General features: G+C 40.2%; 2 protein-coding genes across 2 annotated transcripts; one reads left to right on the forward strand and one right to left on the reverse strand.

The window, feature by feature from the left end:
* Positions 1 to 230: 230 nt before the first annotated feature.
* FAM149B1 (family with sequence similarity 149 member B1) lies at positions 231 to 15,890 on the reverse strand. Its single transcript, XM_059821139.1, has 15 exons — positions 15,841 to 15,890; positions 14,655 to 14,759; positions 13,939 to 14,071; positions 12,801 to 12,943; positions 12,046 to 12,165; positions 11,294 to 11,464; positions 9,374 to 9,561; positions 8,968 to 9,095; positions 8,331 to 8,384; positions 7,756 to 7,868; positions 6,904 to 7,113; positions 4,957 to 5,083; positions 4,513 to 4,638; positions 3,493 to 3,574; positions 231 to 1,677 (listed from the first exon to the last, which is right to left on the reverse strand). The coding sequence occupies exons 1-15, from the start codon at positions 15,888 to 15,890 to the stop codon at positions 1,604 to 1,606; spliced, it is 1,824 nt and encodes a 607-aa protein (XP_059677122.1). The 3' UTR covers positions 231 to 1,603.
* A 137-nt stretch (positions 15,891 to 16,027) lies between these two features.
* ECD (ecdysoneless cell cycle regulator) lies at positions 16,028 to 27,410 on the forward strand. Its single transcript, XM_059821220.1, has 13 exons — positions 16,028 to 16,217; positions 16,464 to 16,581; positions 16,789 to 16,876; positions 18,549 to 18,727; positions 19,470 to 19,662; positions 20,544 to 20,672; positions 21,172 to 21,297; positions 22,245 to 22,330; positions 23,119 to 23,225; positions 23,990 to 24,167; positions 25,535 to 25,602; positions 25,731 to 25,951; positions 26,556 to 27,410. The coding sequence occupies exons 1-13, from the start codon at positions 16,028 to 16,030 to the stop codon at positions 26,778 to 26,780; spliced, it is 1,908 nt and encodes a 635-aa protein (XP_059677203.1). The 3' UTR covers positions 26,781 to 27,410.
* Positions 27,411 to 27,809: the final 399 nt, after the last annotated feature.

Consider the following 27,809-nt stretch of genomic DNA (forward strand, 5'->3'; position numbering starts at 1 on the left):
GCTCCAGAACACTCACTTGGTCCCTGAGGAATGGCACTGATACAAATGAGATACTTATCTCCAGTTACCTTGAGATAACTAAATGGCACAGTGGTCAATGTTCCAGTAGTCTTAGCTGTTAAGAGAAATTGTATTTTGAAAGGGTTTAGTGAGTAGAGGCCTCCTTTAGCATCTATTTCTCTCTATGCAAACTTAAAGAGATTTAGATTGAGACCAGAGTTGGGTTTTTTCCCCCCCCCCCTCTAGAAATGCAAAGGAACATTAGCCCAGTTACATTTGCATGGTTCTGCTTTGCTTTCTTTGCCTTTCTTTTGGATCAGAGCATGCTTGGATCAACTAGACTCAAGAATGTCAATATTGATTAAAAACTATTAGCTGTTCTGTAGGTCCCCCTAATATTTGGTAGATCGCATAACTTAGAGTGGGGAAGTAGGGGCCACTGCATAAAGAATACTGACAGGTTTTGCCTGTTACAAATTGTAATTTGGAAAATATTAACAAGGAAATTTAGAAAAAAGTGCTCTTTGATTGGATTATAAAGAAACAACTGTTTTTGTGCAGTGTCCTAACTTGGTTAAAATACAGTAAGTGGTTATCCTTCACCTTGTCTTTATGCTTACTTGTAGTCTGGCATGTACTGCTTGGGAGTAAGACCTTCAACTAATCACTTATTTTGTACTTCATGTTTTTGTTTTATTCGGAGCCACAAGGGCAACTACAGCTAATACCTCCGGTATGTCTGTCACGCAGTACAGAACACATCTACCAAAAGGTACATTCCATCTGTGGGTTGTGGAACTTTGTGGTGGAGTGCAGAAATCTTGTATAATTGCAGATATTTTTAGAAAGGGAGACTGACCTGTTCTGTGAAATTACCATATAACATCTCACCAGGAAGACAGTGTACTTTCTTTGAATACTGTCTGGAACTACTCACAGTAAGAGACTCCTTTTTGCCTCTAAAACCTTCTTCAGTCACTGAGGAAGAGGTATAAAACACAGGAAGACTCAGTGGTGTGCTACCCTTAAAGCTGTCAGTTCCGTTTATCGGGTTTGCTACCTTATTTTTACACAACTATGTTAATATCTGCTGCAATTACTACAGGATTCATAACTTGAGTTGTAGAAGCAGTATCATGTGCAGTGCTTGCTTTTGATAGTGTAATATTGCTTTAGACATATAAATATAGCTTTATAAATGTAAATTATTACTGCTATGGAAAACCTGATTAATCTTCTGTAGAGCTAACAAAAATCAGCAGGTTCTGCAGTACCTGCCTCTAACAACATGAACCAGTAACAAGCCACTAATGGGAAAACAGCAATGACTGAGAGCATTGGCTTGATTTTCTAGCAGTTAGGCTTTCCTGCCCACTGGAGTATATTCACCCTTCCACTGGAGTATCACTTTTTCTACTGGTAGAAAATGGAATGTTTAAGTATACCCCTTCTAATCTTTGGCAGCTGCTTCTTAGATTTATATAAAAATAATTATTCCTAAGGAAGGGTGTTTGAAAACTCTCTGTAAACAATGTTGACATTGCTGAGAATGAGAGTTGGTTCATGGCTCTCTGGAGATGGATGGACACTTCTTCATGGCACCTTAGAACCCCTGTTTGCTTTTTGTGACTGATCCACTTCGACTGTGGGCTTTCACAGAACCATGCAGCTGAAGACCTAATAAACAGAGATCATGTACAACTTTAAGACTTCTGGAAGGTATTAAAACTTAAGTACCAAATACAGCTCCTTTAGCTTAAAACTAAAATGCTTTTTTTTTGGCTTTTTATTCTAATATGTGGCTATCAACTGCATTATGTATAGCTTGTGCAAGTTTGAGACCAGTGACCAGTCTTCCAAAAGGGGCAAAGTTTGTGCCTTCATTAGTTGCTGCATTGCAGGGAACTACTGTATTCCTTGATATTTCATTAAGTATTCACGTCTACAAAGTTCTGCTGATTTCAATTTTTTTGTTGTTTATACAGCAGTCATAAAACTCATCTTGCATTTAAAGATACTGGGGTTTTTTGGGGGGGGGGGGGGGGCGGAGAGCAGATATTTCTTTTAATTTCAGTAGGAACCACTCCTTGTTTAAAAACAAGTTACATCACTGCCATGCCTTTGTTAAACTCAAGTTGCCTCTTGTACCACTTACATTAGCGGTAGTAGGCCACTCGACTATTAAACAAGCTAAAAGACCCCTCCTGTCCTCTAGTAATCACCCATGTGCTTGCCACCTTAACCTTTGCAGCTTCCATTAACTTTTGCAGCTTCAATCCTATCTTGATAGTATATTTTTACGTGGGAAATTCTGACAACTCCATAAGGAATCCCAAAACACTGTGATGGAAGGAATCCAGTGTAACTCGTCTTGACAGACCTAGTTTTCAGAAAGTGCATCTAATCTCTGTGCTCTGTGCCACCCTTTCCAGGTGGAGGTGATACTTAGCATTATTACAGAGTTGACAGGGAGTGCTCAAGGTGAACTCAGATGAGAGTTATAAAGATGGCATTCAGAAAAGCTCTTCCAGGGCACAAAAGTTAACTTTTGCTGTACTGTAATCTCTGAACAAACTCCCTTTCAACTGACTAGGCTAGGCTCTGTGTGTGCCAAGAGGTGAAAAACCTAAACCTCTGAACGTTGAAAGAAGTAAGGTTCATTGGTCTACCATAACCCTTCTGTACACATCTGCAACTTAGTCTCGTAGCTTCCTACTATTAAAAAGAACCACAGCCCTGGTTGTGACTGTGTAGCTATTCTGAAGTGTATCTGAAGACTATTTTCAAAGTGTATTAACCATAAACAATTTAAGGAGATTACTTTGCAGTGAAGGAAGGGAAACTGGAGGGAAGCGTATGCATTACGTTCACAACAAAAATGCCTTCCTGCTGCCTTGGTACTCGGATCGATTAAAAATAAGTATTTTTAGATGAGATTCATTTTAGGTTATGCTAAGTAACTCCACAAAGTTCATCCAGTTTTTACAAATTAAACAGTACAAGCATATTTTGATTTCAGAGTATGCATGTGAATTGTACTGATACAGTTACTGGCTTTAAAATATACTTTAAGTTGATGATCTAGTGCAGATCTAGTACAATCTCTTCCAGATACAGTGCAAATAAGTTTCTTTTGGACATAATGCAATTTCCTTGGGTTGTATAGCTGAGCAGAAGAAAAACCTTGGACAGAAAGTAGTTGTTGCTAGTGCCTGTTTAAATTGGCAGCTCCTGCTCTTAACTTTGGCATGAGAGGCATTGGGGCTGATTACATTAAGCTCCCTTAAATGATTTAAAATACGAGGTAGTAATAAAAATTACCCCAAACATACTCCATATGCAAGTATAAAACTTGTATAATGGAAAATTTAAAATGTGAAATAGAACTTTGAAAAACCTCCTCAGTGTAATTACCTATGTAGGAAATGCATCCTTGTCCCAAAAGCCTACCTCTTGCATAATCTTATGAAATTCTATGACTGGTGAGCATACCTGAACCTGTCGATCCTCTGCTTGTCCAAGATTGATTACTATAATCAATAACAGTGCAAGAACGGCGGTGCTGTGGATCTGGCTGAAAAGACAGTTCAAGTTACTTATCTTTGCATGAAAAATTCTAAACATCAAGATTATAATACAAACTACTTAAACATATGTATTTCCTAATTCGTAAGATGTTGAAAAGGTTTAAGTAGAGCTTTTACAAGTTTCAGGAGGGTTAAATCAACCTGAAGTTTAACTCCTACAGAGTAGAAAATACACTTTTGTAACACTGTTACTTAGAATGATCACTGGGCCAGTTAAAGGCATTCTCACCACTTCTGGAAACTGCTCTGTTTTAAAATAGGTTTTTAAAAGTTTGTACACTCAACTGCTAAGTCAAGGATGTTGAAATTATACACAGAAACCAAACCAGCAGCTATTTAAAAGCTATTGTTAAAATTACAGCTTTTAAAGCTTAGATAAAAATACTTCGTTAGGTAGGACAAGGTACCAGTAGAGTGACTTAAACCAAGAGCCTTTGATACTGAAACGGACTGGACGTTAATAGTACAGCAAACTTGTGCAAGAAAGCAATGAAGACTATCCTACCCTTGTGTTTCTGAACACAGCTGTAGGAATGACTTCCCAATGTCTATGCGAAACTTTAAAGCATCCGCTCCTACCCCACCGTTCTTCTTAAGCCCTCGCAGAAGCAGCTAGATGGAATGTTACACCTTAAGTAACACTTAGCTTTTTCCACAAGCATCCTAAACTTGGATTCTTCAAGAAGTGTGTAGTACCACCAGCTGCTTATAGGTGTAGTTAGGAGCTGGCTGTGGGGAGTATAGTGAGATTGTTATCCCATGTTTCTGTTAACCTGTGAGTATCTGATCAAGCGGTGACCTTGATGAACTCCCTGGCACTCATCACCTGTGACATTTGGTTCTTGATTAATGTTTACCTACGTTAATTGTCAAAGCACCCTACTGAGTAACTAAGGATGATTGGGTATAATTTGCCATGCTTTACCAAGAATGCGTTGGTTGTGTTAGGCCTGGAGACGTGATCAGGTAAGAAAAGCCGCTCCTGTAGCTGCTGGTGGGTATCTTCATGTGTTGTTACACTGCGAGCTCGACTTGAGTTCCCTCGAGATTTCTGCATTAAAGAATAACAGTTAATGACTTTTTCTTATTGTATATTTAAAATAGTTAGCCTAGGAATTAAAGCTGATTTTCAAGTTGATCATTCTACATCTACTTACGGGGAGGAAAAAAATTCTGGCATTTACTGGAATTAAAGCATTCAACTCTGGGTGATGCTGTTGGTCAAAACTGATGCAGCATTTTTGTGCATCTGTTTCAGTTGCTGTCACTTGCAAGACAACAAACAAACTGGAAGTCTTGGGTTTGGTAATTTGATCAGCAGTGATTACAATTTTAGACTATCCAGCAGTAAAACTGTTGTGCCTATTACCGTTTGCCTCTGGGCCCCTGCAGTGCTCGCATGCTCTGCCACATCGGTGGTAGTAATAGGCGGTAGGAGATTATTTCGGCTTAGCCGCAGTGGGGAGGGTGAAGTCAGCTGCTCATGTGCAGTCGGACTGAAACACACCAGTAAGAACAGAAAAAAACATACAGTTTGTATGTTTGGTATTGTGCAAACATTCAATATTGTCAGGTTTTTTGGCATTATGTAGACCATGTTAAAACTAAGAGCAACGGTTGCAGAATTTTGCTACAAGACACTGGTGTTAGGGCTGACTATTAGAGACTAGATTTAAAAGAGGAGTTCTGCAGCAGGTGAAGTTTGGCAGAAATCTTTTTCATCTATTAACATGAACTTCTAGTTTTCATAATGTTTAATATTAAGCATGTAGGCAAAGTGAGCCTGAGAATGAGTACCCCAGCAGAAATCCTGGTAATGGGTGTATATAAAGGCTTGTTGTGGTTAAAATGCACCTCATCCAGTGCATTTTGAAGGAGTGTGCCGAGTGGCTGGTGCTGCAGAATAAAGGTGTGTGTATAGAAAGGTGTCTTCATGGGCAGTTACCATACAACGGTAGAATCTCGTCTGCCCATTCCCAGACACGGCATTATTTTCTGCTCTTTGTTCATGTCCTTTACGATGAAGTATTGCTTACTGCTAACTTCAGCCTAGCAACTGAAGATAAACACGGAGCCTAGAAAACAGCAGTAGCCCAGATTTTAAGCAAAGCAAGTAAAAAAGCTACACAATGCAAATGCATATTGTAGCTCTTCCACTTATTACAAGCGTCAAATAAAATGTCTGGGGGTAAAACAAGGCTTCTACCTTCTCCTAATGTTGTTTGAGTATTTGAAGGAACAGGTGCAAGATGCTATAGAAGCCTTCTAGAGGGAGCTAAACCAATCTAATTGCACAAAATACAAAATGAATTAAGCATTAGTCACAGGAGGAACGTAAAAGAACAAGTATTCTATTTTCTAGATACAGCCTTTTCACATGAAAGGTGTCTGTATTATCGTGTGTTTGAAAAGTGCTAGAAATGATCAAGCGGCCTTAGCTCTATACATGCTCTGGAGTTGACTGAAGGAAGGATGTTCTGTAAGGATACGTTAGAAAAGCTTCAAACTATAATCATAATTTTTAAAAAGACTTTCCTACTGCTCTCTACATGCATTTAAACATGTATGGTAATAAAGGGGAGGTGTTAACAATTGTTAATTTGATCAAAGCCTGAGGAAAGGGAACAGAAGCATAAAATACTGGAGGTAGAAACATCAGTCGTGAAGGGGCAAGGAACAAGTCTCTGAACAGTACATGACGAAAAATAACAGGCTGGACGAGTTTATAGGTAAACTGCAAAACTAAAAGGAAACTATGTCAATTTACAACATGTGGAATACAGAAGTATATTAAACCCTGCGTTGTTTCCCAATACCCTGTACTCCCTGTAAATGACTACATTCAGTCAGATCATTAATGCCAAACAAAAATAAGATACTCTAGATGTGATTGTAGGTTCACTGAGTTCACTAAAAGTCCTTTGGTCAGTCATAATCTATCTAAGGTGAGCACCTTCAGGTTCAGCCTCCAAAAACTGTAAACTTTTAAGTTCACCTTGAAAATAGATTATGGAAAAAGAAAGCTGATGTCAAGAAGAGATGGTGGTATTGGCTTTGCTTGTACCGGACAGACTGAGGTCTATAGTTTGTATGCAAAGCTACCTAAATACGTATGCAATTCATTGAATTGCAGCTTGTAGCACAGTAAACATCAGCTTTGGCAACTCAGCTTTCTCAGGGGAGATTGTGCTTTAACGGGCAGTTAATTTCTTTAATCAAATAATTCATGTTCTTTCTGTTCCACTGAATGCTTTTTGTATAAGCTGCGCTCTCTAAATATGATAACTTGCCGTGAGAAACTGGTTTTGAAACGTACAGTCGAGTTCCCCTGAAGACATTGTCCACAGCAGACCCTGGGGTCCCAGTACGAGAGTGGCTTGCGTTGATGGGATGCAGGGTACGTGGTGGTGGGTTTCGCCTTCTCGTGGAGTGTGACAGGGATGATGTGCTGAGCTCTAGAGGACGATTTGGCCACACTCTGGTAGAGAGGATGGAACTGGAGCCTGGCCGTTTGTCATCCAGGTCCCTAACAAAAGAATTGCAAAACCAAGAGAGATACGGTCAACATGACTGAGAACTACCTTATTACCAAAGTACTCGTCTACATGTGACATTAATATTATGTATGGATAGAGATGACGTGTTTTCTTTTTTTTACATAACTATATAAAATAACTTACAGCCAAATTAGAAAAGAATAGGGGATGGAAAAGAAAAAAAGAAGCCTATCTTTATTTTTTTTTACTGAACTATGAACTTTCTGATTCAAGATTCCAGTACAGAAGTAAAAATTAATCACAGAACATATTAAAAAAAACCCACAACGTAAACATCAGTTTTCATACCCATAGCCTAGATCTAACACAAGTCCACTTCTAAGAACTGAGCAAATCACTTTCTCTACACCATTCTGAGCTTCATCTCTTTTCAGGATGTCAGTTAGTGCCAACAGCAATGCCACAGCTGTTCGCTACGTGGTAAACCAGCAGCAATCAAACAGAAAACCTGTACTAGAAGTATACCGTTTCATAGAGGACAAATAAATAAATAAACAAGCAGGAAAATAATTGAGAATTGCTTTCTCCAGTGTAGAAGGTTATCTCACACTGTTGTAGGCTTCTCCCTGTGAGAGTGCTCTACTGTACAACAGATGATCTATAGTTCTTACAGTGTTTTCTCCATTACAGGCAGATTCCTTTTCTGTAACTGGATCCCATGTATCACCATCAAGCCATTTAGATTACGTTGAGAGCCACTACTTGACCCTTGAGAGAGATTTATCTGAAAGTTTAAAAAACAAATAAGTAAATTACTGTTTGGCAGAGACATATACACATATTTACAATTTTTGTCCTTGTAAATAATTTTGGAGGAAAGAAATTAATTTCTTCCATGACATCCAGATACATGCTCAGTTATATTATTTCCCAATCGAAGATAGGCATCTTAGCATTCCGTTTTTCTTGCAAACGGTAGTGCTTAGAAAGTGCACCCTACCATGCTATGGCATACTTAATAGCTTCCAACCAAGCTTCTCATTTGCACGAGAGGATCTTTCAACAATGGCTATAATCAGAAGCTTTACAAAACTAATTTTCAGTGTATGTTGAAATTTTCTGTCAAGAACAGAACTGCAAACTCCTTTTCTGGAATACAGACTGATCTGGAAAAACATCAAATTCCACCCACCGTAATGACAGCATATAGAAAATACCAGAGCTTTAATCTCTCCAGCATACATACTTGAGGTGTTTTTCTCCTCTTTTTGCTTTTGCGGCCACATCTGGTTTTTGGGCACTACACATACAGTAAGGGGAACATGAGGAAGAGGCAGGGGGCAGAAACAAAGGAGAAAGAAATAAAAAGAAATAAGAAGGGAAGAGTTGAATTAAAATGGAATAAACACAACAGTTTGGTGCTCACCACTCTAGGAGGAGATCATCTAAAGCAGACTATATAGTCAAATTCAGTGTCTGAGAAAAAAATCCTGGTTTACAACTGCGCTGAGGTTTGTCCTCTATTGCCTGATGAGTTAACTATAGGTAAGCTAGCGAGAATGGAATCTCACACACGCAATCCTCGATCTCACAGTTTAGTTCAAACATTATTAAAATGTAGGAAGAACTACATCATTAATGAACAGTCACCACATAGTTGTCCAATACATATATAAAATACCAAGTTTTAAAGAGAAAAGTAGGAATTAAAACTTGCAACTGAGGAATAACAGAACTTAAGGGTTAGACAGGACAGTCAGCATTCATACAAAATCCAAACTAGTTAAATATCTAAACAGTCCCCTGACATACTCGAATCTGTTTGTTTAGGTAGTGCTGTATTGATTCATCCCTACACACACCAGCTGGCTGAAATTACTTACCTCAGATGTCACTGAGGGCATTTTCGTTTGCGGCACACGAGGTAACAACGCTGGCAGAGGATCAAACTGCAAAAGGCTTCTGGCATCTGCTCCGATTGTTTCTACTGTTATGATATTTTTCTCATCATCTATGCAAAGCAGCAGAGAATTCCTGTCAATACAGACTATTGGCATTGCTAGTTGTGGACAGTGCTATGAATCCAGATTTTTTTAAAGAGAGTCCTCTCGGGTGATAAGTTCTGTTAAATCTTTTGAAGGCATGTCTCACACTGTTAGCAAAGTAAATATCTTTTTTTTTTTTTTCCTCTGACGAGATTATTCCCAAATACATCTCTCTAATTGCATCCTTGCAAAATTAAGTAACTGAAATCCCCTTTTGACTCTTCAGTTTAACTGTGATCCTTACCAGAGGCTGACCCTTCCCAATGTCTGCAGATTAATTCTTCCATGCAGCCTAGGACTTCACTCCACACATCATCAAACAGAAATGTGAGCACAGAATCCTTCATGCAGGAACACGGAGAGATAGGAGGAAACCCCAATTTCCGTCTACCAGAGGAGAGTCCGATTTGCCTCTCATGCAACTCCTCCTCCCTGTAAAAATGTGAGCACTATCTGTACCATAAACACATTTTGTCTCCTGTATTTTTGTTGCAATTATTTAATAGGATTAAAACATCAGCTAAGGCTGCATTTCTGTTCTATTTTCCCTTAAACTGAAATAGGTCAAGGCAGCTGGCCAAATAGCTTGAAGACAATTGCTTAAGGCGAAGTTTCATAGTTATAACGCATTATTTTCTGAGAGCTGACAGTACAATAAACAGCAATATCAAATAGCTTAGTCTAATAGTGAAAGCAGCAGGCTTCTGTACATTGCACAGAACTTTTTGTTCTGCACTTGAACTTTTATTTCTGCCAGAATCTACCACTGACCTGAATGAGAAAGGACTGAGACAATCACCTTATTGCACACCTTGCTTCCTCCATACAGAATGACTATAAATGATACTTCATGAATAATAAATAATTTGCAGAGGAGATCAAAGTTCCATTTAAAAGTAAATATTAATAGTTACAGTGATATTTGTTCATCACATTGTTAGGCTCCATATCTAATGTCACTACAGAATTCTGAAGACCAGAGAGGGGAATGTTACTACTCACGACTGTTTAATGCCACTCTTAGCCTGCTACTCTAACAGCCAGGAGGAATTCAGGGAAAGGGCTTAATTCAGTTTTAGACAATCAGATGAAATCAATGACGGAGAAAGTAAAAAAACCCTAATTCACAGCAGCCAAGGGGCCTTTGCTGCAGACTCTTCCACAATGCAAGATGTATTCTGAAGTGTGAAACCTGGAAGACGACTGCTCATAAAAGTTCAGGTTCAGCTGCCAAAAGAAGCTTTACAGAAGGGCGAAAAAACCCCATACCGATGCAAGCACATTATTACAGCTTTCGTATCTGCTCCCTGAATTAGTACTTAACATCAAAAAGCTACAAACCTCGGAAAAAAAGGAGATACCACTAGAAAAAGCATTTTACCATTATTTTATAGAGACAGCAGTATTGTTTGCTGCAGCAGTATCTCTCTGGCCTGGTCAAAGCATGTCACCTACCAATCTGAATCTCATGGTCCATGCAGGTAAGTGGCTTTATTTATTAAAACCAATTAAGTAGTTAGCAACTGACATTATCATCCAGAGTCCTTACCCAGGCCATATGTTCATATTGTTGGGTTGAATAAAGTAAAGGGGCAAAAAGAATCCTCTTCATGCCACCCTTAATCCTTTCTCCTTAAGATAAAAATAGTGGTAATTATTTCTTGGCAAGCATAAAATCCCGACTAATTCTTAAATTACCACTGAAAATGTGGAAAGGTACAATTCCACCCAAAATGCTGGTACAAAACCAAAGCAGCCACTGCTAGTACATGACAAACAACAATGAATTTGACTTAGTATAAAAAATAAACGGCATTTAATCAAGTTCTATTAAATATGCCAATACATAGCAGGCTTTTAATTATGGTGGAACGAACTACGTAAACCAGGCACAAAAATGGCTGGCATGAAAAATTATTAAAAAAATGACAAAAATAATTTAGCAAAATGAATTGTTCTAGGAGATGGATTAGGAGAATTCCCAGTGCCCTATCAACCTCAGGCTTTTGAGAGCTCTCTAGAGGAAAGATATATGAAAAAAAAAATCATCAAATACTTTATCAACCAACATCAAGTATATATATAGAGAGATATAGATATGTATCTTAACAGCAGAAATTCCAGGACACTGGTACTAGTTGCTGTCGTTATATTCAATACCTACACATCTCTGCAGTCAAATGCTAAATATTCCTCCATTACGCCTTCAGAGACAATTACTCCATCTTCACCTTCTTCGCTCTCTGGAGAACACAAGGTCGGAGACTTGGAACGGTCAGCCTTTTTGTGAACGGGAGTAACAGAAAGAGGTACCTTCTTGCCAAAAACACTAAATCTGAGCAGGTGACAGTTTTCAGAAAGCAGAAATGAAAGTAAGTTGTTATTCCACTTAAAATAGCAGCATTTGGTGAACTCAGAGAGTGAGAGACAACACGGTAGTTAAGGCCAAGCAGTAGGGAGGCCAAGAAATTATGCATTACAGTAGAAACTCTTTTGCTTTGGATATTTTTAAATCTTGCTAAATCTTCTGAAACTTCAGAAAAAAATTCAAAGCTCATTAAAAAGCGTTTTAAAACATTAAATAAGAAAAGTAATACTAATGTACTGCTTTGCATTTTTGAAGTTCTGTACAAATTTAATAGATGATTAACAATAAAACCGGCTACAATACATACATATTCTTAAGAAGTCAGCAGCAGCAAAGGTATTTCTATTTACTGACCAGTTTACTGTAGTTAGCAACAAGCACAGGTATGTAGTCTTGCTATTCTGAATGTACTAATTTTTGTTAAAAAGAAAAAAAAGTGTGCTCAGCCTAACAGAAAGGAGTTAGGCTTCCCATTTTAAGAAGCCTACCACTGCAGTCCACTGAGAACAAAATTACCTTCCCACCTTGGACTAACCGCTGGTACTTACTCATTAGAATCTTTTTCTCGTGGTGAACTTACATCCGAGGAAGCTAAACTGCCAGAAGGTGAACTTGAATACCATCCATACCCTTCATCTGTGGGGATCACTATCTGCTTCCCCACAACCCTGCCGTGGCAAAAGCAAAGGATAAATAAATCAGAAAATGTTGAAAGTAAGATTATTGACGTGTGTAAGAACACACAGCAGCAAATCCTAAAAATTCGATAGGGAAGCTAGGCGGTTTTCTTGGAGATAGTTAAATGTGGGTTTAGTTGTTCTCCCTCGTACAGATTGCTTCAAGTCAGGTAAATACATTAAGAAAATTTAGCTTGGTTTTTTATGCTCTGCTAATTGTAAGACTTTTGAATATGGACAAAACTATTCAAGTACGTGTAATGAAGATTTAAAATCTAAGTTTCCAGATAGTCATAAGGACTGCTGAGCTAGGGTAGGAGGATTTTTAAATTATTTAAATTTTTGGCTTTTAGCTTTACCGTACATCTTTTCTAAGAGAATTTTGCTGTTAAAGCCAAGTTGGTGGCAAATAGCAATAATCCTCTGGCAAGGAACCAAATGTGAGACAGAAGAATGTTTATTAATGACAATGGCAGGCAGACTACCAGAGCGATCTTTTTATCTCTATCTATTACATAATTGCATAAAACTACCCTGCTACTAACGTTGTTTTAAAAGCAACTGTTTCCATCCCTACCCTTTTATAACTCTGTGATGGTACTAGCATTAGTCCATTAATAAAATACCTAAGATGAGGAAAGTTGGATGTCCACTGGTGGCATTCTTCCCGCAGTCCCTCAACATGCACATTTTCTTTCTGCTCATAGAGAAGCTCATCAATTTGTCTGAACATTTGCTGAACTTGTTGTGTGGCAGCTTTATCAAATTCCTAGAAAGGAAAGTTATCCAATAAATACCTAGTGAATAGCATTTGGAGGGGTTTTTTTATTATTTTTTTTTTATAATTGAGAAAGACAACTATTTGTTTAAAGCTTAGTGAGACTGATTTAAACACTTCTATTTCTTTTGCATAGAAAAACATTAACTTTAAATAATTTCCCCCTGGAGATGATACAGACTGCTGTTAGCACTGACGGTAGCTACATAAAAAGCTTACAATGACACAACAAAAAAACAATTAAAACATTTTGAAATATCTGTATTAGGATATTAAGTTAAAGACATAGTAATTTACATATAAGAAATCGGAACAGGAGGGATAAAATTCAGCGACATTTTAATGAAATGGAAAATTTGTTGCTTGCAATGTCCATAGACAACAGCAAAACAAAAAGCAATGCAGACTGATGTGAAACACTGTGAAAGTGAAGGATGTTCAGGACCTTTGTTACATGTTCTTGTGTAGCTAGAAAATGGGGTCAGTTCTTGGGTAATTTCAATCTAAACAGTTCCATCTCACCTCACAGAAAGCAACAGCACACTTTGTTTTGGTAGATGGGGAATAAAACAAATATTTCTAAATGAAAATAATGTTTTAGGGGCTTACTATATTTTGAGAAACATACAAGTATGCAGAAATTTGATAAACTCAGACCAAGTGTCTGAAAGTCATCCACTCATGTTTGGGATTCCATAATAGCAACGTTTATTATGTTGCATAGATACACTTATGCATTAAATGATTTGCATTTCCAAAGTTTTAGATGGAAATGCAGAATATTAACTGAATAATATGAGCCTAATATGTTTTGATCTGAGAGAAAGATGGGGAAGAGGTAAAAAAGATGTTCTTTCTATAACCGCTATAATGATTTATTGACAGATCCAATCCCCATTTTTATCCTGAAATGTATTTGCAATGGTGTTTCAAATGTCTTTCTACTCACTGTGCTACATTTGGCTTGATGATTACGTTCTACTCACATCGTAGCCCCAAGAGAAGGCTGAGCTGTCTTCCGTGGAGGTGTCAGCGTAACTCTGACTAGCAGACCATGATTTCCCATCATCAGCTGGAGTACCAGAAGGGTAATCCGATTCCTTCCAGGTTTCAGACTCCCTGAAATGCACGTTGAGGTAAAAAACAACAAAAAAAACCCCCAACAATACACAATGACAAATGAAGTGGGTAAGTAAACTTTTCTTTCAGTACAAAAAACGCATGGATGTATCAGAATAGGTCTCAACAATGGTAAGAGTTTTCATAGGGTAAATAGTTACTTCAGAGGCATTTAAGCAGAAGCCATACTACACAAGTAATTATAACAACTGTAATTCCTAATAATCTCAATGACATAGGCAGCCTAGAGGTCAAGCAAAACGTAGATTTTCCAAAAATTATCTTAGTTAACCTGCAAACTATTTCTAGTCCGCTTCTACACCACTCAGGAATTATTTTTATCTTTTCTCCTCTTGTTTCTGCCATAAAATTAGATGACCCAGGCTATTTGCGATCTGGGAACAGAACACAGCTACACACTTTTTATTATTTCCAAAATAGGAAGGACGTGTTCTGAAATGATACAGATCTGAGGCAAAGCCTAAGCCTACCAACTGTATGACTTCTGTAAAGTTAACTCAGCACAAAGGTGCCTGGTTTTGCCGTTGTCTGCAAAGATTTGTGTTATGTAGTAGACAAGTACCTGGAGATCTTGCTGTAGTTTTCAGCCGTGGGCACGGCTGGGCACACCTCAGCTCGTGGTTCTGGCAGTGGATGATGCCGCAAGGCATGTTTTGGAAGTCCTTGTCTAAAACAAGAAGTGGAACTTGACATTACTTATAAGAACAAACATCTACAGGGTTCCCAGGCTTAACAGGTTTTTTTTCCCCTGCTTTTCAAGGAATGCACTAATTTGCGTTATCACAGCTCATTTTTTATTATTAGAAGGCTAATTCTTGTTACCAAAGCTTTAGAATTAAGCATCAAAACTAGCTCTAGACTAAACACGGAGTTAAGGGTCTTCGCTTAGAAATCAGTGTCTTCCTTTAAACTTAAAATGTTGGTGTGAATTGGTCTACAGCTCTCTAAAAGCAGATACGATGTCATTATCCCTGTAGGAGACTTATAATCAAATAGAACAAGAGTAGCCACCAAACTATGCACAGGCAAGTTAGGAGAAACAGAATTTGCTAGTTTTTTGTTTTGTCAAAGTTTAGATGTCTAGGAAAGAGGGATGAGAAAAGCCACAGTAGTTGGAGACAGAGAAGTATGAATGCAGGAACAAAAGTCCTGTCCCAAGTATCGGCCGAAAGAGCCTTAAGCAAAGCAGCTCTCTCCTGTCATTTCTCTGCTGCTCAGACTAGACGACCGAATTAAACATGAACAAGATTGCATCAAAGCAGCTAACTGCCAAACCCCGATACATTACTTTGAACCTCTCCCCCTCCCCCCCAAAAGCGCCTGCACATCAGTTGCCTCTTGGGTCAAAAAAAAGACAAGAAGCGGGATTTAATCACGTTCTCTCACGCTTGTGTTTTTCAAGCGATGAGAACACCCGTTGGCCACGATCGCTGTAAACGCGCTACCGCGGCCGCCTTTCCCCCCGCCGAGGCCTTGGCGCAGGCCGCCGCAGCGCGGTCAGGGCGCTGGACCCCCACAGCTCCCCGTTAAACCCGGCCCACCCCGGCCTTACGGGCGAGCTGCGCCCCGCGCCGGCCCGCGGCTCCGACCCCGGCCCCGCCATGCCCCCCCTGCCCGAGCGCGGGGCCCGGTTTTCAGGCTGAGGGGGAGCGGGGCGGGCGGGCAGGCCCGAGCGCGGGGAGCAGGCGGAAGCGGGGCCTCGGCGGGGAGCGGAGCGGCGGGGCCGGGGGGAGGCGGCGGCGACTCACATCTCCGAAGCGCCGGGGGGCACCGGCTTCCGCGCGTATCGCGAGATCATCCTCAGCTCCGCCGCGCCGCCGCCGCCATCCGCCGCTGCCCCGCCGCCGCCGCCATGACGACGCCCCACCCCCGGGGAGGCGGAGCGTCTCCGCCCGTCTCGGCCGCGCTCGGCCTTCCGCGGCCCGGCCCGCCGCCATGGAGGGGATCGGGCGGCCCGCGCTGCCGGAGGACGCCGTGCGTTACCGCCTCTTCGCGGCGGCGGGGCCGGGCGGCGAGGCGGTGCTGCGCCGCTGCGCCGAGGCGATCGTGGTGCGCTTCGCGCCGCTCCTGGCCGCCTACATCTGGCAGCGGCAGCCCTTCCGCCTGCGCTACGTGCCGCCGCGGGGTGAGCCTCGGGGGACGGGGTGTGAGGGGGAGCTCGGGGGACGGGGTGTGAGGGGGAGCTCGGCGGGCGGGGTGTGAGGGGGAGCTCGGGGGACGGGGGTGTGAGGGGGAGCTCGGGGGACGGGGGTGTGAGGGGGAGCTCGGGGGACGGGGTGTGAGGGGGAGCTCGGCGGGCGGGAAGCGGGCGCGCCTGAGGGGGAGCCCGGCGGGGTGCTGAGCCGCCTCTCCTCTCTCTGCCCCCGGCCAGGCGAGACCCCGGCGCACATCGGCGGCACCACGCTGTTCGGGGATAACGTGGAGGACGAGTGGTTCATCGTCTATCTCCTCCGGGAGATCACCAGGGAGTTCCCGGGGCTGGCGGCCAGGTGAGGGCCCCAGCCGCCGCCGCGGGCCCCGCTGAGGTGCCCGGCGGTTGGGGCGGGGGTGCTGAGGGGCAGCGCCTTTCCTGACAGGGGCTGGCGGAGGGCCGTGTCTTAAGAGTGAAAAAAAAAAAGCAGACGTGCATGTAGCAGCGTGCGTTATTGTGCTGTGCCAGACTTCCCCTAGTAAGAAGCCGATTTCTCTTTGGCCAGGATCGATGACAACGATGGGGAGTTTCTCTTGATAGAAGCGGCTGATTTTCTGCCAAAGTGGCTGAATCCTGAGAATAGTGACAACAGGGTGAGTAAAACTTCTGTACCAACTGGCAAGTGGTTCACAATGGCCTTTTACTTACCACTTTGAGTTTTCTCTTGCACTTCTATCTAGCCAAGTGGTCTGACTGCCACTGAAAACCCAGAGTGCTATCTATCCCTTACTAGCGAGGAAACTTCTGGTCGGGGCTCAAGACTTGTTTTAATTAACAGCAGGTTTTTTTCTGCTTTCATTCTGGTTTTAATGAGCTGCTTTGTGCTTGCTGTGGATGTTGAATGAGAGACCTAACTACTGCAAACCGCTGATACTCAGTTCTGCTCTGCGTGCTCTTGCAGAACGCTATGTAGAGTGAGTGCATCCTGAGAAAGTGCTGTAGGGATATCTGGAAATTGTTACAGCTATCAAGTGGTTCTTCTAGAATTGGTTTGTTGATGGAAGGAAGACAGAGAACGTTCTTATATGTTCTTATACTAATTTCAAAACTATGGAGACTATGGCAAAAATATGGAGTCTACAGACCTGCCTGCTAGGCTGTGAGTCTGCATCGTTCAGCTAGATCTGACTCTTGCACATAAATCATTCTTTAAGAGTTGTTCCATAATGCAGAGCTGACTAAACTTTTTAAAACTTGCTATTCATGCTGGCAAATGTGAAGGCAGTGAAGCTGTCATGCTATTGATTGATCTGTAAAATCAGTAAGTTTGGCCAGCTTTCTACTTTCTAGGTTATCGGAGTGCAGGGAAAGCTTGGATAACATGGGAACTATGGAATGTATTTGGCAGCATAATACAAACATACCATATTGCTCTCTTCGGGAGCACTCTTGCATCTTTCTAGCTCTGCTACAGCCACTTGGATTTCTTCTACCATGTTCTCGAGTGCTCAGGCATGAGGGTTTGCTGCCCTCAGACTGGGGTACGCTCAAGATTGGAGCGTTGCTGGCTCTACAAGGAGACAGACTGCATCTGGCATGGGTGAATCAATGAGCGGACTCCTTCAGAGTCCTCCGGAGTCTGCAGCCAGATCACCTCGCTGTGAATGATTGCTAGTAGTTATGTCACTGAGTTTCTTGGCAGTGGATTTAAATGGAGAGAACTTACTTTTTCATTAGCAAAGATTTGTTTAATTTTTTTCCTACCACAAGACTCTTAAAAAGAAAAGGGGCGGAACAGAACACAAAAATTAATTCGAAACCTGTATCTGCACTATCAGCGCTGTATTTTCCTTCCGTTTGAAGGAACGGACGGAGTGAGGGGGTTGATAATGTTACATTCAGTTCTTTTCTTAGGATCAGGAACCAACAGAGGTCCCGTGTAGCCCCTGAAATAATGCTTTTTAGTCCCTGTCCTATTCTTCAGCAATTAGGTTATGCTGTCTGATTCTCCTGAAGCAAATCTCTAGTTGAAGAGAAACTTTTGGTATTACCGTTACTAAGGAAACAAGACACATTTGACCAAATCTATTGCAGTTAAAATAGGGGGATTTATTTACTGGTTGGCATCTATATTTACCTTATCTCCCATTTAAAAAAAAAACACACAACAAAAAAAACCCCAGCTGTTTCCTGTATTATTTTTCTATTTGTACTTCAGTATTTTCTGTGTTTAAAGAAATAACGTTCATACATGAAAGGAAATTTTGCATTGCTTAGTGTGTGACTGTTCCTGTCCCATCTGATGAGAATGTTACTGTCTGCCAGGTGTTCTTTTACAAAGGAGAACTGCACATCATTCCGCTGTCAGAGGCTCAAGAGCAGGAATGCGACCTGTCTGCTGCCACTCCAACAATTTCGCAGGCGTTAACGCTGTTATCTAGCCGTTCGGAGGAGTTTCTGGCTGCAGAACCCATTAGAACAGCAGTGTATAAACGCATCAGTGGGTATGCGAGTGTTTTATTTTGGTCTTCTGCAACAGTAAGTTTTGATTCCGAGCTGTCTGGGGTGCTTTCTTGTAGTCAATCGTTTTCCTGTTAGATGTGATAAAGTTGCTTCCTTTTCAGAAACCACCAGCTAGAGGTTTTTCTGTGGCATTCTTCTAAAGAGGGAGACCAGTGTCCTGTAGTACTGTGATCTGGGGGCTCTGAAAGTGGTTCGCTGCTATGATGCCACACCTGACAATGACAAGAGTTATTCTTCCTTCACATCCTTCTTGTACTGAAAAATCTGAAAGTTCTGTGAGCCTTTAGGAGTCCTTTGTTGGGGGGAGAAAGAGGATTGCGAATTCAAATGGCTTTTCAGAGCGTCAGCTTGTCACAGGCGCGTTCAGCACTCTACGTTATTTTTTGCAAGGATTTGACAGCGTGAGCCAGATGACTTCTACGCTCGGTGTGGTGAAGGATACTGTAGAGCTGGACATGTTAGTCAAGTTCACAGTGTTTCATCTTACCAATGTGAAGATTACATTTTTATTAGCTGTGTATATTTATAGATACGTGTGTATATATATAAACAGGCACTCCAGGTGCTAGATTAGCTGAGTTTTAACTGTAGTTTAGAATAATGTCCTGGCAGTTGGCCCATAATAAAGATTAATATTAAAGTGAAAATGGGAATAATAATTAAAAAGGAGTGGTTTGGGCTTGCAATACACTTAATACGCTATGTTGCTATTGTATGCGACAGGTATCCGGAGAAAATTGAGGCCTCGTTTCATCGAGCCCACTGCTACCTTCCAGCAGGCATTGTGGCAGTGCTGAGGCAGCGCCCTTCGTTGGTGGCTGCAGCAGTCCAGGCCTTTTACCTGCGAGATCCTGTAGATTTACGAGCGTGTCGTTCTTTTCGGACTTTCCCTCCAGACGAGCGTGTGATGACTGCAGTAAGTGATCCTTCTAATGCAACTTGTCACTTAATTAGGTTCTGTAACTGGTGGAGGTTCTGTCGCCAAGTGATATAAATATGTGGATTTAATATTTAAAATAGCATGTTTTCTGTTTTTTTTTCTTTTGACACTAGACATGAATTTCCAGTTCATTACATTAATAGCTTTTCTGCCTTCAGATTGACATGACTAGACTTTCAAAAGGCTAATCATGAGATAAGTGTTTCTGAAATCGGAGGTTACTGCTAATAGTCCCTCTGCTGAAATGCTTGCTAAATAAATTGATCTAGTTCTGTGATCAGAGCAGTTTGACAGCACCGCCAGCCAACATAAGGAGTTGCACCTAACTACCCCTAGCTATTCATTCCAAGGCTTTTCACCTTCTCAGCTGTGCTTACACAGCTCGGTGAAAGCTATTTTATGAAGTGTTTTATGAGCGTTGTCCAAGCAGTGTTCTATCTGATACATTTGCATTACAGAGTTATACCCCTAGACTCCTGAAAATAAGCTTCGGAGTCAAATTTTAGACCTCTAGACAGTTTTTGAAATCTCAGCTTTGGTTTTGTTAATTGAAAAGAGCCCTTACATTTTTCAAAATATACCTTGTCATGAATACGGAGGATTTTTTCTAATGTATTTAGACTGAATGAAGTTCATGTTTATTTAGAGATGTCAACCTGGAATATACTTAGTACGATCTGAAAAGCAACCTGTCTTAGGCAAATGTATCTAAGATGTATTTTGAATACAATCTCAGGTATTGTCTGTAATGTGGGTGCTTTAAAGCAAAATTTAGATGAGACTGGCAGAAAGTTTATGCCTATACACAACACAGCCACGCTGCAGTGAGTGTTTTTCTTTTGCTCTGGCTTTTTCAGGTTACATTCACAAAGTGTTTATATGCACAACTGGTGCAGCAGAAGTTTGTTCCGGATAGACGCAGTGGATACACACTGCCCCCCCCATCTCACCCTCAATACAAAGCCTATGAACTGGGCATGAAACTGGTAATTATCTTTCATGCATTTTGTACCTAGTCTTTAGTTTACTTCTTTACGTATGTCCGAGAAATTACTTTTTGCTTGTAAGTTGCCTGTTTGTACAGAAAAATGCAAGCAAATTCGCAGTTACCTTTTTTCTGGAAGTACAGTATCATGGGAGTTTTCTTTTACAGAATAGAGCTCTCTTGTACTTCCATAGATCATAAATACAAGTAAAGTTTTCACGCGTATGTGAAGAGCAACTTGTGCACTATAGATCTGCCTTCTAGGTTGCTTTGCCTATGTGGAGGAACTTTGCAAAGTCAAAATGGTCCATTACTGTTGCAGAAAGACAGATTGCAACTTCCAAAGCAACATACTGCTACTTGACATATAATTGGGTTTGGCACCCACTTCTCAAATGGCAGCATCAGGAGCTTGATGATAGTTCTTTATGCAGTCATTTAAAGGTGCACTTAAATCTGTCACATCTTGAGATGCTCTCGTTGTTGTATGTCTTATACAGGCTCATGGCTTTGAAATTTTGTGCTCCAAGTGCAGTAAAGTTTCTCCTGATTCCAAGAGAAATGCGTTGAGCGGTCCCCTGTGGGAGAGATTCCTTAGCAGCCTGAAGAAAAAAAATTACTTCAAGGTGAAGTAGAGTGTGTGTGTATGTGTCTTTTAAACATTGCAGGGAAAATACGTTTTAGCTCTTGAACTTGCATAAGTAGTTAGAGCAGGGCAAGAAATCTAATGCTTCTGCCTACGGAAATCAAATGAATGTCTTTAGAGGAGGTATGTGCAGTTTGTTCCCCTTCAGAATTAATTAATTTATTTTGGAAATTAAAAAGGAAAAAGCAGGATTTGGGGATGAATTCATTCATCTAAAGAAAGGGGAATACACTTGAGTAAAGGAAACCACAATATGGTTGTGTGTCACTGTAACTGTTTTCACTGGTTTACATTTCATTTGCATGCCTCTAGAATTAAATATTCTTAAAGATCTATGTTTAACACCCATGGACCCATTTGGGCCCATGTAAGTGTAGTTTTTGTTTTCGTGGGTTTTGGGTTTTTTTGTTTTTTTTAAAAGATGCCTTTGACTACTTATTAGAAGTTTATAAATTGGACATAAATTGACTACTTATTTGAAGGTTATAAAATTGGACAACTCTATTGGAATGCTTAGATTAATATCTTTTAAATATAGGAAAAGGGGAATATTCTTACAGTACTGCAATGCTGCTTCTGTGGGTAATTCCCAAACACCAAGAGATTCATTCACAATTCCTGTACAATTGTAACCTGGGCATGGTAAATCCACCCTGTTGTGGGAATCATATTATTGTTTTTCATTGGTTTTACTGTACACCATCTGATATTGCAGTATAAGAGTTCAATTCGTATTTGACTGTGAAAACACCTTATGCCCATTTCTATATTCTGTTCCAAGTATAAGTGGCAAAGCAGTATTCCGTGTTTGATTTTTCTCAGCACTAAGTTTCTGTGTGACAAGTAGTCGTTGTTATGAAGCCTGGCTGTGAAAAGGAAGGGGAGAGAGAATTGTTTAGATTCCTACTTGTGACTTGCATTAAATAGGGAGAAATGGAAGGATCTGCTAAGTACTTGGAACTGTTGCATATGGCAGAAGATTACTTCCAGGAATCTGTTATCAAGCCAGAAAGGTAAGAGCTACTTGAAATTCATGAGTAATTAGACACAGTACCTACAAGGACTTTAACTTACCTTTTTTAATGCTTGTTACAAAAAACCTGAACCCTTTTCACCATTGTACACTTAACATAGGTGCTGTGGCTAGGACATAGGGGTATTAATTCCTCTAGAATACTCTCTACTAGTAGAAGTTATTGCTTGAGTAACTATTTATCTTGGTTTTGTAAAATGCTAAGCTATTCCAAGTGGGTTAAGAGGTGACTGAAAAGCATCATTTGGTTGGTTGGCTATAGAAAATGTTTAAAAGTTTCATTGAAAAGCAGTCCCAGTGAATAATAAATACAGAGTAATCTATCTCCTTTACTCAAGGCAGGCAGCTGGCTGTAGGTTTCTTCAAAAGATCAAATCCAAAAAATAAATCATTACAAAAATATCTGAGGGTTTGCCAGCTCACAGTATCTTGACTGTTATTTGCTTGAATTTCCAGTCTATGCTGTTTGCGATCTGGCAATCCTAATGTTTACCAAGACAAAGTAAGTATGAAGAACAAAGGAAATGTGAGAAATGGGCTTTGGAGCCATCAACAAGGAATTACAGTAATTGGCTGTGTCTTGTTTTGGCTAATACTCTCTGTATAGTATTCTGGTACTTCCCCCAAATTCACTTAGCTTTTTGACGTATTTGCACAGAAGGAATAATGAGGAATTTGAGTGAAAACCTGCATGTAGAGCGTGTGATGCCATTGGCATTGTAATGCTAGTAAAAATCCATTTTAGTAAATTGAATTTTTTTCTTCTAGCTCTGTTGAAGTGAGCCCAGGTGATGAAATCTTGACATTGCTACAGACAACAACCACTGATTTGAAGGAATTTGAGAGAGAAGCAGCTTGTCTTCCTCCAGAGGATGGTGGGCAGGGTCGGGGGGTGGACTCTTCCTATCCCAAATGATTTGTGGGGGGAGAGGGTGAACATTCACACCACTGTACCAGTCTCTGTATCCACTTAGTTGGTCTTCTATGCTGTGACTGCTAGAGGTGTTATTCACGAGCCGTCATTTAAGATTGAGGCAATCAAATCATTTGTATAAGACACAAAGCTTGGGGCTGTGAATTGACAAGATATTCAATTCAGTTTCTGGTTTGATACCACAATTCCAATACTGACAATACGAAGTTAATTACTATGTGGTCTACTCTAATGGCCAATATAAGGCCAGCGTAAACTTTATATAATAGGCTTTTTTCCACTCATTTGACAGAAATGTAGTCGTTGCCAGCGTGCCGTACAGGTTGCATCTGTGTTTCTGGATGATGCAGTAGCATACAAATCCAACACTCAGTGCTAACAATCATAGTTTAAGCTTGGATTGGCTCTCCCTTTGTAGTGTAAGCCTTTTCTTCCTTCACTTAGTGGCAGAAGGATTATCTGTGACTAGAACAGTATCTGCTAGCTTGAAGCTGCATATAAAGCTGAGTTTTAAATAGTAAACCAAAATCTGAACTCTATTTTTCTCAGCCTCTCACTGCCTTATACCCTGTGTTACCCAGTATCAGCCTGAAAACTTAATAGTACACAAGTAAGCTACAAAATGCTAGCAGTAGTCTCAGCCATCTGGACTTGTGGTCTAAACAGACTTGTGCAGAGTAACAAGTGTGTCCTATAATCTTTCAGATGACAGTTGGCTGGAGATTACACCAGATGATCTAGATCAGATGCTGAAGGAGGCAAGAAATGAGTCCCTTCCTTCCTCAAATGAGGAAGAGCAGAAGTATGACTTGGAAGCGGTTGCTGAAAGTATGAAGGCTTTTGTATCCAAAGTCTCTACTCATGAAGGAGCAGAAATGCCATGGTAGTAGTATTTTTAAATTCGGCGTCTGGTGTGGAATGTGTTTTCATTCTGCTGTAGCCCGTTGGTTGATTCTGTAATGCAGAGTATCAAAGTTTGAAAGTGTTCCACTTAGCAGAGGCCTGAAACAAACCCATGTTAGTAGTGGATATGTAATTGCTTTTAAACCAACTTGGTGACCACTCTGACACTGGTGCAGGTAAAAATGCTGGAAGTTACGCTATTTTGCAGCACTCTTAGTTTGGTTTTGTGGTTTTTAAAGTTCTTTTAACCCTTCTAAGTTGAAGGCTTACTGTTGTTCGTTACCATAGTTCTTAACATGGTTATTAAAATGTACATCTCAAGTTCATTTGTGCTGCAATTTTCCTACCGTGAAAGACTAACTATTCAGACTGCTAAGATGCTTCTCATGAGGCTGTGCAGAAATAAAAATTAAACTTAAGTTGAGGGAATCTGTCTCTGTGAATTAAGACTGTTGATTTTTGTGGTACAGCTGTATTGAGTTTTCCTGTAGACTAATGTTTTGAATATACTGGGCCTGTTTTTGCACTGCTGAAGCACATACTGTACACCTAGAAGCAGGAGCAAAGAATCGCTGTGGGTCCCTCTCATTATTCCCAACAGTGGAAGAAAAGTGCTAATTGAAGATACTTAACTATTTAGACAACAGCAGAATGCTGCTAGATTAATTGTTGCCATTCAGAAAGTGTGTGTGAATGTTGGGTCGACAGCTCTTTAATTTTAAAAACCAAGGAGTTGGGTAGTAGCATATTGTCCAGGTTCTTTTTAATAGCTTTAATATTGAGAAAATAATGCTGTGTAAGCTGTGTCAAGCATATAACGGTCTACTATGCTCTTAACTGTTTGATCCTTTTTAATTAGTGTTACTGTCAATATCTGAGTTACAATGTAGGTTTTTTCAGTTATTTAAAAAACAACAACAACAAAAAGCAAACAACTGAGCCGTAAGAGAGACCAGAATGAAGCCTTTAGTGTTCTTTCTAGGCAGGAGACCTCAGAGATTCTCAGCTTTTTAAATCTTTGTCTGAGGTATAACACCACCACTTTGTTCCAGAAGGATTCAGGCATACTTATTTTGGTTGCCTTCAGTGCAGTTTTTGTTAGACCACGACAAACAATTAAAATTGTTGGGTTTATTTTCTCCTCCATGCTAGGAATTCCTCCACTTGATGTTTCATTTGTAATTCATACAGGCCTCAGACTTCTAAGCACTTCCAAGACCATCAGTTCAAATGTCCCAACTTCAGTCTAGGCTTGAGAGAAATCAATATGCCATATGGTTTATGCCTGTGTCAGGCTTACACAAGCATAAAAGCTTTATTTTATTTTAAAATATTTCTCTATTTCAGGTCATCTGATGAATCCCATGTGACCTTTGACGTAGATTCTTTTACAAAAGCCTTAGACAGAATTTTAGGTGAGATTGCTCCTTTGTTTCTTTTGTCAGAGTATCTCATGGTTATCTGACTTCCCTGGGTTTTCTGATCACCCATGGGCACTGTGCTGATTTGTTTGCTGTCTGTACTGACACAATATAATACATAGGGGCAGACTCGGAAGAGCTGGATTCTGATGATCTGGATGAAGAGGAGGAGTTTGACTTCTCAGATGAGGATGATGAAGACTTAGATGCTGAAAATCAAAGGCAAGACCAGAAGGTATCGCCTAATGAGCTTATAGGCAGTCTCAAGTCATATATGAATGAGATGGACCGTGAACTGGCACATACCAACGTTGGTAAAAGTTTCACCACCCAGAAGAAAGCGGTAAGTATACTTTGAGTTCTAGTTGGTAGCATAATAGTTTTGAGACCTTCAGTAGGAAAGAGGAAATATGCTAAAATTGGTCATTTTGAGTAATGTGATAAAAAAATTCTGTCTTCTGATCACATGCTAACTAACTATTAAAAAAAATAATAATCCCACGTGCGAGCAAAAGGTGCTGGGTGCTGCAGTTGCACCATGGTATATGTTTTTGAAAAAAAAATTAGCTAAGCTTTAACTTGCACATCGTTTCCAAGACTTAGCTTTATTTCCCTGTTTTACCCTGGTTTAGTAGTAAGGCAAGCAGCTGTAGCTTGACTTCTTGAGTTCCTGTAGTAGATTACTCCCATAGGAAACTGAGCCAGGAGTCGGTAACCCTCTCTGTCCTCCTCTTGGAACCTAATCTGTATAATTGAAAGTGCTGATTTTTAACTGGCATGAGCATTTGGTGACTAAATTCCTGTCTGTCAAGACACTGTGGAATGTACTGAACTTTGTTGGCTGCAGAACTGTTTCCTTGTTTCTTTTCTCCTGTGGCATGTTTTATCTTTTTTTAATAAAACCATTTATACAATTTGATAAAACTTTCTCTTTATACTTACTATAGGCAAGTTCTGTTAATGCAACTACATCTCGAAATGCTGGCCCTGGAGCTGAAGATACTGAGTTGACACCAGTTGATGTGGATATGAACCTAGTAGCTAACCTGCTTGAATCCTACAGAGCCCAGTCTGGACTGGCAGGACCCACCTCTAACATTTTACAGAGCATGGGAGTGTATTTACCTGAAAATGCAGATCATATTGACTCTAATGAGGGAGCAACAGAATAAAAGACTGTCTTAATTCAGAAGACATGGCTGATTGAGAAATGAAGCACAGAAAGACTAACAGTATTTGGAAGAAGAGACAAAAGGTTTGAATTTAAAGCATTTTATGCATTAGTTATGCGTGACTTTAAAGATGCAGAGTGAACTTACCTGCAAAAGCCGTCTGTTTGGATACTATCTTGGATAGAAATTGGATTTTTCCAGTGCTAACGTGTTTTTGGAAAACTGAAAAGTGATGTTGTGACTGAATGAAACTTTTATTATAAAACCTGTCTTCAGTTTTTCAAATCAACGATCCAATTTGCTGTATTTCTAAAATGTCCTTTTACCCATTATTAGGTGGTTTCAATATCTTGGAAAACAGTTCATGTTCTGAAAATCCTGCTGCCTTCAGGGGGAGATGGAGGAATACCATATTATAGGAACAGTGTTCTCTTGTGGATTTGGGAACTCTGTTTAAATGTTCAGCAGACACTTAATCGCTTTTCCAAAAGTACAGTGTTTCATTGTAAGAACTTCTGATAATTACTGTAAGAATCTGTTCTTAATTAACCAGAGGATTTGAAGAGTAATTGGATCGAATTATGTAAATACTGGCTTTAAGTATTTTTTGAATTTATTTAAATAAAAGCAGAAATGTAACTTGGTTACTTGAGATTTTTTTTTTTCTTTGAAGGTATGCATAACTTCCTCTGTGCAGTATCGGAAGTTCTTGGAGTTAAAGCATTTTCCTAATTGGGCATTTTTTGAATTCTGTTATTGCTGAATTTTGGTACCGTGCCAGCAGTAGCTGTGTATGAGCCTAGTCTGAACAGTTGAGTTTTGTTTTTCAGTGAAAATGTAGCTAGAAGGCATTCAGCATCTTGCTTTCACATGGAATGAAAAATCTGTTCTAGATATGAAGACTTAGTTTTAACAAGATAAATTTGAAATAAAATACGTAGAAATTCTTGATTTACAGACAGCAAGAACGTAGTCCTGCCAGATCTGAATCAGTTTCTATGAGTCTTTTCTTTATTTTTTCTTCCACAC

Source organism: Gavia stellata, chromosome 9, assembly GCF_030936135.1.
Source record: "Gavia stellata isolate bGavSte3 chromosome 9, bGavSte3.hap2, whole genome shotgun sequence".
Classification (NCBI taxonomy): Eukaryota; Metazoa; Chordata; class Aves; order Gaviiformes; family Gaviidae; genus Gavia; species Gavia stellata.